Source organism: Balaenoptera musculus, chromosome 7 (assembly GCF_009873245.2).
Source record: "Balaenoptera musculus isolate JJ_BM4_2016_0621 chromosome 7, mBalMus1.pri.v3, whole genome shotgun sequence".
Taxonomy (NCBI): Eukaryota; Metazoa; Chordata; class Mammalia; order Artiodactyla; family Balaenopteridae; genus Balaenoptera; species Balaenoptera musculus.
This window is the reverse complement of record NC_045791.1, coordinates 99,439,285-99,451,623: the sequence shown is the minus strand read 5'-3', so window position 1 is coordinate 99,451,623 and position 12,339 is coordinate 99,439,285. Positions and strand designations below refer to the sequence as shown.

At 36.6% G+C, this 12,339-nt stretch overlaps 1 protein-coding gene across 2 annotated transcripts in view; it reads left to right on the top strand.

The window, feature by feature from the left end:
- CUL3 (cullin 3) overlaps nucleotides 1-3,561 on the top strand; it is a 99,213-nt gene extending 95,652 nt beyond the window's left edge. For both annotated transcript variants that reach the window (XM_036857251.1, XM_036857252.1), the window contains one exon: nucleotides 1,874-3,561. In XM_036857251.1, the coding sequence (XP_036713146.1) occupies nucleotides 1,874-2,005 (132 nt within the window). In that variant the 3' untranslated portion in view covers nucleotides 2,006-3,561. The remainder of the gene's footprint in view (nucleotides 1-1,873) is intronic.
- The last annotated feature ends 8,778 nt before the right edge of the window (nucleotides 3,562-12,339 follow it).

The following is a 12,339-nucleotide window of genomic DNA, read 5'->3' as shown; positions in this document are numbered from 1 at the left end:
TGGGAAGGGCACAGAGAGCAATACTAGAGGGTAAAGTGTTGAGTTGAGGGCTTCTGGATACTGTTTTTCTAGATGGGAAGACATTGCGTTATATTTATATTCTAAGGTTAGGAAGAGATGCTTAAAAACAAAAGGGAAGAAAAATGAGATGAGGGGTTACTTGATGTACTAGAAAAAGGAAGGCGAGAGGGTTGTTTAGAGAACACAGGTAGGTGGTAGGTGTGTTCACAGGGATGCTACCAAATGCCTTTCCTGAGAACCCAGGGCTGGGTGCAGGGCTGGTTCCAATGAAACATGGATACAAGCATGGATAAATGGATAAATATGTAAGGTGGTGGGAGTTTGAGGAGTTTCAAACCGAAATGGCCTCTTTTCTTATGTAAAACAGGATGTGAGGTTATGGTGCTTGAGAACTTGCTGACCTTGAATGCTGTAAATTTGTGTTATCAGTCTAAACCAGTGATTGGCAACCTTTTTTTAAATGGCCAGTTGCAGCATGAAAGCATCCGTAGATAACAAGTGAGTGTGCTGTGTTCCAGGAGGGATTGCAGCAGGCAGTGGGCTGTATTTGCCTGTGGACCCCAGGTCTGCACAAAAGGAGTGAAAACGACAACTTCACTCAGTAAAGAACCGAGTAGTGGATTTGGGGTGATGTAGTAAATGTAGAATGGGTGCTTATGGAACAGAACCAAGGAGTCAGGGAGTTGAAGGTCCTGTTGGGGGTGCAGCTCAGGTGATCTTTTATGAAGGAAGGAGGTGAGGTCAGAAAAAGAAGTTATTGATAGCTTAGAAGAAAGGGCCAGAGGATTGATTCAGGATCTCAGGTGGGTTGAGAACAAATTTGTTGATACTGGAGTGATAATATTAGAAGAGTGATGGATTTTAGTTGGGGAGTGAAGTGCTGACGTTTCCGATTTTGAAGAGTTAATCATTCTGGCCTTCGAAATGAACTGATCCAACACAAGTAAAAGAAAAGCTGGCTTATGGCTAGATGAGTGATCTGCAAGATCACTAAGTGGATTAGTGAGAAAAGCATGGGCCTCAGGGGCAGGAGGATGTAGATTCATCTCTCCTGGCTCTGTTTACTACTTGTTCATATCATTTTTCCTCTCTGGCTTATTTTCCTCATTTGTAAAACGAGACAGCCTACTTGGCAGGGTTAAGAGCATTAATAAATGTAAACAAAACTGACTGATACATAGTGCATAGTCAGATTTCGGCTACTGCTGTGTAGTTACTGTTTTATTATTACCGATGTCACAATACCTAGAATCCTGACAGCTGTTGGAGAAAAGAATACCAACAGTAGCACTTAACTATGGACTGGGCATTATTCTAAAGCATCACATCTGTTAACTCATTTAATCTACACAACAACTTCATGAGGTTAAGTAACTTTCCCAAGGGCCCAGAGCTAGTAAGTCGGAGAGCTGGGATTTGAATCCAGGCAAGTCTGAGTCCCGAGTTGGTGCTTTTAAACACATTATGCTACCCAAATTCTGTGAATTGGGAGAGTAACCCAGAAGTCATTAGATTATAGCTTCAAAATGGGTTAAACTATACGGTGGTACAAATTCATACTAGTATATTTCAACTAATTCGTCTACTAATCCACTTTAGCGTTCACATTCTGATGTGAGGAGGTATGTTCTAGCCATACATTACATTTTCAAATAGAATCCTTTTTAATTTTCTGTATTTTTAATGTTCATAATCAAATTAGAAAAGTTTGAGCTGAGTCTTAAAATGACATATCAGTTCTACTCTTAGATAAGAATTTTTGTGTGTTTATATGGAAATGTTTTTTGTTTTTGTTTTTTAATTTTCTGGTAGGAATTAGTGCTGTTTTTTTTTTTTTAACCTTCTCTTTTAGGTAACTCAGCAGTTGAAGGCTCGATTCTTACCAAGTCCAGTTGTTATTAAAAAACGTATCGAAGGACTTATTGAGAGAGAATATTTGGCACGAACACCTGAGGATCGCAAAGTATACACATATGTAGCATAAAATGCATTCAGAAACTTGATTTATTATTGGACTGTACTCTTCGCATGGACTGGGAAGTTCTTTTAAATCATTAAATATTAAGACGACCATCTCTTCTATTAAATTACAGTACATGTTCTAGACCATTCAGATCAAGCCTTTACTCCCTTTGAGAGTTTTCAACATCAATTGATTGAGCTTCAGGCTTTACAACGTTTATCCCTGTAGAGATCATCTTTACAGTTCCTCGGGAAAATGTGAATGTGCCGCGTTTTGTTTTCAATACTGTATGAAAACAGGAAAAAATAAAACAAAATTTAGAAAATACAGCTCATTAAAATAAAATTGTTGGATTTCATTTCCCCAGGTCTTCAGTGTTCACGTAAATGTGTTTTTGTAGTGTTGCTTAGCACTTTGCGCATTGTATAAGTTGGGTAACAAAAATGGTAAAAGAAATGACACAATTCCCAATTATCTCGCTCTGCTTAAGGCATTTCTTTAGCTCGTCTTGTTTAATTTAAAGGTTTGATAAATATACAGAGACCCAAGCATAAAATTTGAGCATGCTTTATTCTACCACTTGCACTTAACTAATCTAATAGCCTAATGACCAGGAACCTTTGTTTTGGCCTCAGTATACACCCTGGTTTGATTTTTCCCTACTGTAATTTGAGATGTCGCAAATTCTTAAAATGATTAGGTTTTGTTCTTCATTATCTCTAGAGAAAGAAAATATTTTAGTATGTATAAATTGTACAAAAATTTTTTGCTGTTGTACTCACTGCTAATAGTGGATTGTATAGGGCAGTGTTTTTATTTCATTTATTGTAGACAAAAATAAATGAATTTAATATACACATACTAATTCAGGTGTGTCAGAGCACAAAGTTGGCAGCTGGTTGTATTTAATTCAGCCCCTCTGAAAAGCACATACAGTCTACACTTTGTTTCTAAATATCTTAGGTTCCCCCTCTCTTAAATATATATTTTGGTGAAGCTGGGATGCACTGTTAATTTTCTGTTTCAAAATGCATTCTAAAGATGCAATAAATATGATTACCTTAATATTTTCTAATAAGATCTTTAGTTCTTGCAGCTGCATTTTGGAAAGTGATTAAGCAATATTTTTCAAACCTGATGATTCTTGGATCATTCTTAACTGTTGTCCTCCAAAGAGTCATCATTTCATGTTTTCAAAAGATGTGCTTTGTGCTGAAGATTCGTGTCAGTTATCCTGTGCTTCCAACTTTCACCAATATTTTTTACCTGATTGATCTGCCAAGGATTATAGTTTGCTTTATTTTAACTTTAGAGTATTTTTATCTTCAGTTTTATTTAATTTTGTTTCATTTTGTTTTCATAGGACAATGTTTCAGATATGTAATTGGGGCAAACCACTATAGATTTCTGCTGATAGAAAAATGACATGTTACTAATAAGTTCAAGTAACCAACTGACTATGATACTGTTGATACATTAATTAGAATGTATGTCTCAGAAGATGGTATCTGTTTAAATTTATGGTCAAGTTACAACTGAATTCTAATATGGATTAAAAACTCCACATAAATATTTTTCCCCATGCGTCTTGGGTTATAATTTTCCTTTAAGACTTGCAAATATGCTCTTCCTACATTTAATTTTGTCTCCATCTGTCCTGTAGAATTACAAGCCTTACGCTCTTAATCTCTCTGTTTTCCACTTTTACATGATGCAATTAAGATACAAATGAAAACTATCATGAACATTATTCTCAGGATACTTTCACCATACTTGAGTGATAGTAGGTCAGGTGTAACATGGAAAGCTGAAGGGTTTCCCTTTCTGATCTTACACAATTGGAATTTCTTTAATGACAGGGTGTTTGCCCTAGAAAAATACTGGTTATTTCACGTTTCATAATTTTTTTATTTTTTATTAACTTGACAATCTGAGTGTTCTGTTTCCCAAAATGTTGTATATATCATTTAATTGGTATATATATAACACTTTGGGAAATAGAACACTCAGATTGTCAAGTTAATAAATAATGAAAGATGTAAAAACTTCCATTTGAAATCTAAATGAGACATTAAAACAAAAATTTAAGTGCTGGTTTGAACTATTAAACATCAGGTTAAATTTATGTCATTGTCTCAAGTGTGGATGTACAAATTACATCTAGAATTCAGAGACATACTTGTTAGTTTTGGAGAACAGGTTTGATATTTATGCTTCTAAATGCTTGTAAATCTATTAAAACATTTCTGAATTGCAGTTGAGTTGTATGGTGGGCAAAGGCAACCATTTGCATTCAATTGCATTTCAGTCAGTTGCAGTTGAGTCTAGTGGTCGCAAAATGATGCTGCATTGAAAAACAAAATTGGATCACCTAACATGTTTTATATGTTTTAGCGCATTAGTTTTATTTTAGCTCATTAAGCTCATAGTGTGATACATTTTGACCTTGCTCTCTTTTCAGCAAGAGATCGTTCATGCCGTTTTTCTTCATTTTTTAGTGTCTTAATCTCAAAGAATAATGCATCCTAACCATTCATTTAATCCTGTTGATGTGAATAGATTTTGGTGATTTACTTGAAGAATTTTAAGGAGGATGGATGCATAGTTTTCCAACTGCAAAAATGATGTACTCTTTGTTCACTTGTTAAATTGTAATTCTCTGCTATCATTTTTGAATCCAGGACAGTGTTTATTTTGAATTGTTATATAGTTATATTATTTAAAGATTGAAAATTCATTGCAGTTAGGGAACACACAGCCTCACAAAATAAACTGTGGTTGTGATTGTAAGGTTCTTTATGTCAATGAGTTTTAAAAGGGGATGGGGAAGGGGTGCATGTCTCGCTAAAGGATGTGTTAGAATCACGTGTGTAGCACTGTAAATATAGACATGTACCACCCCCAGACTCCAAGATGCTGGCACACTTTTCTTGACAAAGAACTTGTCAGTGAAGCACTCTTGATGCTCCATCCCTCAGTGTGTATGTTGGGTAGCAAGAAAGGCTTAGCTGGCAACCGAGGGATCTTACAGTTATGCCTCCATCCCTAGGAGACTAGTTGGCATGATCTCAGGCTTCTAAATCTATAGTTCCTAATTTTGGAAAATAACTGTAGTATGTTAAATCCAGATAATGCTGGGGGTTTTTTTGTTTACAGTTTTAAATACTCATTTTGAATAAGTATTAGAGGGTTATATCTTTGCCTGCCTACTGTAACTTAAGACTCAATTTTTATAGCCTTATTTTTCACATGGTATCTGATGAATACTATTAGATTGTTTCAGTCTGGGGAGGAAAGCTGTCACCTATCAAAATTGTAGATCGTGTATTCTATATGGTGTATATAGTCAGTCAATAAGTGTTTTGTACTCTTGATAAGAATGTTAAAACATTTCAGGTTAGCAAAGTAACATAAATCATTTCTATTCCCAAAAGCAGAAACAATAGAAATGTTAAACAGTAACAACATACGTACTTATTATCATGTGCCAGACACTGTTCTGTGCCTTTTATGTGTATTTTGTTTAGTTGTCACATGGGCTCTATGAGATGAGAACTTAATTATACCAGCGTTGCCCAAGGTTACTACTAGGAAATGGCAGAGCCAGGAGCTGGACCTAGGTTTGTTGTATGTCTGGCTCCTAGCTTATCTTCCATATTGCAGATTGCAGATTGGCATCATTTTCTATTTATAAAGTTATCATTTACTTTGTATCTCATTCACATGAAAAAGAACTTATGGCAAGCTAAAGTTAAAGATAATACACGAAGCATCTCAATATGGAACTTAAGACGTTTTTATTGCCTTTGTATTACTTGCTGATCACAGTTTTTAGTAGGAAGGGATACAGGGAAGGTAAAGGCCGCTATTCTGGAGTCTTAGTGAATGTCTTACGTACTTTAATGGGTAACATGGATAGGTGCTTTATTTAAATTCAAATCTTGGGTTTTAAGAAACATTTTACTTACTACATGCCTTTCCTATATACCACATCATTTATTTAACCAGAAGTAAGAGAAGACCTAAGAATGACTGAATTTAACAAGTAATGATACAGAGATTGGTCATGAAGCTAACTTAGGGAAACATGAATAGCTAGAACAACTTGAAAGCCCATTTAATAATTTTAGAAATAGCAAATTTGTAAATGGGTCATTTAAGTGGTTTGATCCTTAGTATTAGGGTCTAAGATGAACCTCCAGTAAGCCATGCCAAGATAACTGTGTGTGAGGAGCTCAAAGTAATCTTAGGAACATTTTAGTCACAATGAAGTTGTCGAATTTCAGTATTCAGGTAAAGTACAGTTCAAATAATACACGAAACTTTAGGAATTTTTGCAGTGTGGGAAAATTAAAATTCTAAGTCTTAAAATTCTTTCTGCAGTTGTGATTCTTGAATAAATGCCTCAGCACAATGTCTGGCATGTGGTGGGTGTAGGCACTCATTAAATCTCAGATGAATGTGCTTAACGATCATGAAGTGATTTGGAAGAAAGTCTTAAAAAATTGAACTTCATAAGTTAAAATTTGTACTGCATTATCGGGAGTATGACAATATTCATGGAGTAAGGATTATATTTTTTTACTTTTATAAATGTAAATCACTTGATGTTTGGTTTTTAACTAGGTAGAAAGTGGGAAGTGTAGACCAACTGCTGGGTTCCAGATGGTATTAAATGCTGATTTTTTTTTTTTTTTTTTTTTTTTTAATTTATTTATCAGGAATAGTGGCTCACGGGCTTAGTTGCTCCGTGGCATGTGGGATCTTCCCAGACCAGGGCCCGAACCCGTGTCTCCTGCATTGGCAGGCAGATTCTCAACCACTGCGCCACCAGGGAAGCCCTTAAATGCTGATTTTAAAGCCCTCTTGACTCACAACATCCCATGGAAAAAACTCAGACTAGTGGTATAAAAATTCATGATCCCACTTAGAGCTAATGGGGTACAGGAATTTGGGCACAGGTCTGTGTGATTCCAAAACCTGTGCTTCTAATTAGTGTTATTGTGTCCCCACTTGTCTTGGCAGACGATGGGCAAAACTTTATGAACTGAATTTGCATCTGAAAGGTGATTTTCTTGGTGAGTATTATGGTGAAAGTTTGTGTTGATTTTTTTTAGAAAGTGTTCTTTGGAGAATTTGATACTGTGAAACTTGCGTAGAACCTGCACAAGAGAAAAATTGGCAATATTAGCTGTGCATATCACTGTATGTAGTATATGTGAATTATTTTGTTTATAGTAAGTTTATAGAACTGATGTCAGATAACAATATCTGTAGAATTTTTTATTTCCTACTTGATGCTATCCTCTGTATTAAAAAAAATAACCACTAGACTGATTTTTTTTTAATGGAATGCAATTGTAAGCGGAAAGAGACAAAACTTATCTAAAGGGAGTGGAATCAAGTGAGGAGAAGGATGAAATCTGCATTTTGTTCCAGTGTGTAGCTCTAGCAATAGGCAACCAGTGTATGTAACTGTGAAATAGACTCTGTCAAAAGCTTATTGCAACTTCTACATCTGAATGAAGGGGGTGGGGTGGGAGGGGGATGCCCTCAAGTAAGAAAGTCTATACACATTGGGTTGGCCAAAAAGTTCGTTCAGATTTTTCCATAAGATGTTACAGTACTATGTTTATAGTATCACTTTAAAAAAATTCCCCCTCTTAGGTTTGGCTGCAAAGGCGTTTTGCAGTACTCCTAAGAAAAGCAAAGTTACTATCTTCTGACCGAAATTAGTATCCAAATTTGTAGTAAGGCATCTAATCCACCTAACTGACTTGAGCTGATTAGAAAATAATGCAATCCATTCTCAAAGGAGTGAAAGGTTGCAGTAGCTTTTAAAAGCTGTTCCAAAAGAGGAGTGACAAGTGCTTTGGTGTTTTAAAACCTAGAAGTACACCAGAATTTCTTAAGGAAGCTTTAAAACCAAACAAAAACATCTTGCCTCTTGTAGATTATGATTTGGTAGGTCTGAGGTGATTCTTCTGTGCAGCTAAATTCGGGAACCATTGCTTTAGATTACATGTGTTATAATAAAGCATGTTAAGTTCCCAGTTTTCCTAATGGAAGAGGACATTCATTTGATATGGTATGCAAGTTATGAGATGCTCTTACACATCTTACATGCATTTATTAAACCTCAGCTGGTTATGGCAATATGTTGGTCAAGTCAAGTGGTTTGATTACCAAGTGGACCAGTTAATTTCAAGCTACTCATGGTCACAGATCACAGTATTAATCACAACCAATCAGTTGTCATTAGTGGAGCCTCCTAAATGTGAGGTTCGGGGGTGGGGGCTGGATCAGTAATATTGTCCTCATAGTCAAAGGGCAACCTGTGGTCTTAGAATTTTAATTAAGCATTTCCACTGGGAGAAATTAAATTCAGAAACCAAGCGTTCAAAGCCCAGTGACTTCTATCCCATTAGTATGAGTTTAGATAACAACGTAAAAGAGTGATTCTAAGAAAAAAGTCAGTGGCCACTGAACTGATTTGGTTTTTTTCTCCCATAAAGAACCATTGGTTTTGAATCAATGAGATCTGACAAAAAACTCGGTATGTTTGTGTTGCCAGCCTTGTAAGATCATACACAAGTGTAAACCATAGTTCTGGCCATTATCAGTGTAATCCAAATGGTGCAAAGTATTTGCAGGGAGGGTTAGGCTGGTTTGAGGATCATCCACTTAATCTGACAGGAGGTGACTCCCTTAAGGCCACAGTAATTGCTGCTTCAACCCAAGTATGGATACACAGCATATTAATGTTTACTTATCTTTCTAATGTTTACTTCTCCGTTGGCCTCAACCAGGAATCCAGTGGTAGAACTGGGTGACAAATGGCATTACTGCTCCTGAGGGAGATTTTTCCCTCTGTAGCTTTACTTAGAAAATTTGGAACTAGAATTTATCAAAGGAGCAGCTGCTGGCATGCTTTCACTGTAATAGCTCTTAGCGCGATACCTGTCACTTAGTTTTCAAATGCTAACTTCATTCCACCCCTTAATAACAGCATTCACTTATGAGACAATGGGTAGGGTCCTCCCCGTTCTGTATCGTTAATAGCCCTGCTTATGAACCCAGGCTGCTGTATTAGCCTCATTACATCATGCTCTAATCAACTGAGCCCATTACCTAGAAACTTTGATTTATATACTAAGCCAGTTCATACTATTCTCCCCTTGCCTTTGAACTAGTGTATCTTGAAATAAAAGGCCTAATTATCTATTATGAACTTACTACAATCCTTCCTTAAAAGTCCCATATTTCCTACTTCTTTGCAATCGATAAGACCAAAAAAAAAACCAAAAAGTGAGTTGGTAAACAGTTATGTACAATACAAATTATTGAAATCCAGTTTTTTTTTTAATTGGAGTATAGTTGATTTACAATGTTGTGTTAGTTTCAGGTGTACAGCAAAGTGAATCAGTTATCTGTACGCATATATCCACTTTTTTTTTTTAGATTCTTTTCTCATATAGGCCATTAGAGTATTGAGTAGAGTTCCCTGTGCTATACCGTAGTTTCTTATCATGAAAGCCAGTTTTGTATAAATGTTTTTGCACATGTATATATGTATGTACAGTAGACCCTTGAACAATGAGGGGTTTGGGGTGCTGATACCCTCTCCTACCCCACCCCGCCCCCAGTCGAAAATCAGTGTATAACTTTAGTCGACCCCTTGTATCCACAGTTCTGCATCAGCAGATTCAACCAACTGTGGATCATGTACTGTAGTACATATTTATTGAAAAAAATTCTGTGTTTAAGTGGACCTGTGCAGCTTAAACCTGTATTGTTCAAAGGTCAACTGTATATATATATGTATATGTATATATGTGTGTGTGTGTGTGTGTGCACATGGATTTGGGTATGCACGTTTGTGTGTGCATGATGAGTGACATTAGATCTTAAAATTAGGTGTCTGATGGGTATATGGTAATTTCTGTTATAAATTACTAGATATATAATTTAATCAAATGGCAAACCACATAGTAACAAAGTGAGTTTAGACCCATTTTACTTTACTAACAGTGTATTATTAAATATCAGTAAAATTCTGTTAGGCAAAAAGTGTATGTATACATATAAGCCTGCACAGAAGGAGCTCTAGGAAATTTGTTGACTAATAAATATTAAAGTTGTATTTATATGAAGTTAACTTCACATGGTTAAGTGTGTATTATCAGATATTGTGATGTAAATAATTTCTTTGGTTAAAAAATGTACATGCTAGAAAAGCAAAAACAAAAAATGTCTACATATATACAAAAATGCATTGATCTAGCACAGCCAAAGATTTACATGATTTATATTCTTTTTGTAATTCCTGATGTCAGCTTTCTGCAACTGTGTTACACATGTATGCACCTTTTTTGAGAAGAGGTGAGTGGATATGTAATCTGATCTCTCTCTCATGATTCTGGGCATCAACTATAGTAAAGTTCTGTGCCTTTCGTCTGGGGCTTGTCTGTGGCCTCCCTCCAAGTCTGGCTGCGTCTGGCTGCAAGTTGCCTTCTTGTTCAGTGTGCTTGCCTCTAACAGCCTCATTGCTTCTCCTGTGTTAGAGATGGAAACAAAATAGCTGCAGTGGTGAGATTGCTATTCAGAAGTAAATGAGACTAAGACACAAGGAGGGGAGGAATAGAGGGCCTGGCTTTGTGAGAGTTTGCAGGGCCACTTGGGTTTGGATTCTGAAGTGTAGGGGAAATCTAACCTCCAGAATAATGGCGTGTAATTGCATAATGTAAAATTGCCTCTACATTGACTTCTAGTTCTTTAAGTTTGTCAGTCCAGATTTACTAAAAGCAAAACAAACCTTCTTGAAAAAAGGAGTGAAGAAGTTAAAAGGGGACCGTGGAGGATTGGGTGACAATACCAAATCCCATTACTGAATTCACTCAAGACAGAGTTATGTGCAGACAATTTATAAGATATGCATATTTTCAGAAGTTGCCAATATTAGCGATGGGAACTCCCATTGATCCACAGGTGGAATTTGGGTGTTGCTGTTGAATGAACATTCCCAATCTGTTACCTAGTTTGTGTATCATATGTAACCTACTATGTTTAAAGAATATGAATGTAATATAGTTAAATTATATTGACTAATGTAGTTTTGCATAGAATTCATTTGTTTATATTATGTATCTTTAAATAGTTAACCATACTTAATATGTATCTTCACACCTATTTAGGTATATACCTTCTCTGTGCCCTGTAGAGTTTTATTTAGGCACCGGTGACTCAGCAGTGAACAAAATAGACAAAAAACCTTGCCCTCAGGAAGAGTACACTGAGGAGAATTGCCGAATATAATAAATTATATAACATGCAAAATGTGATAAGAACTGTGAGGAAAAATAAAAGCAGCTCAAGGGCACGAGAAGTGGCACGGTGGAAGGTGGTTAGGTCCTAATTCTGAATAGGATGATCAGCATAAGTCTGTCTTATTTAGAAGGTCGCATTTGAGCTAGTAGGATTTGGAAGAAGTGAAGGAGCAAGCAAGCCGTGCCAGTATCAAGAAAGAATGTCCCAGGCAGAGAAATAAGACAGTTCAAGACCTGATTAAAGTGTTAAAGCAACAGAGACGGAGCTGACATTGCTAGTGCAGAGTGGGGGAGGGAGGGGGAGAAGTGGGAGGTAAGAGGGGCCGGATGGTGGAGGACTCTGCAGGCCTTGGAGAAGACTGGCTTTTACTCCAAGTGGAATGGAGAACCATTGTGCGGGTTAAACAGAGGAATGACGCCCTCTAACTCATCCTTTGGAAAGACCACTCTCGCGGCTATGTTCTATGGCTACTGCAATAACCCGAGGTGAGAGATGATGAGAGCTTGGACCAGGGTGGTGGAAGTGGATGCAGAAAAGTGATGAGATTCCGCATATATTTTACAAGCAGAATGTGATTGATAGGATGTGGGCAGTGAAAGAAAGAGATGACACCAAGGCATTTGGTCTGAGAAACTGAAAAGATAGATTTGCCATTACCTAATGGGAGAAGAATAGGGTAGTTTTTCATTTTTTTAGATTTTTGACTTTTTTTTATTAATAACTTATTTTTTAGAGCAGTTTTAGGTTCACAACAAAACTGATCATTTTATTTTCAGGAAGGGGTGAGTTGAGTTCAGTTTAGAGCCTGTTAAGTTTCAGTGTCTAGCAGACAACCAAGTGTATACATCGAGTAAGCGGTTAGATATACATCTGCAGTTTAGGGCAGGGCTGTGGGGTGGAAATAATAAATTTCAAAGTTGTCAGTAGGTAGATGGTATTTAAAGCCATGAGACTGGAAGAACATACCAAGGACATGTGTCAGTTATCCACGTGATGCCTCTCGGCTCCAAATGCGCCCTTCATCTGTG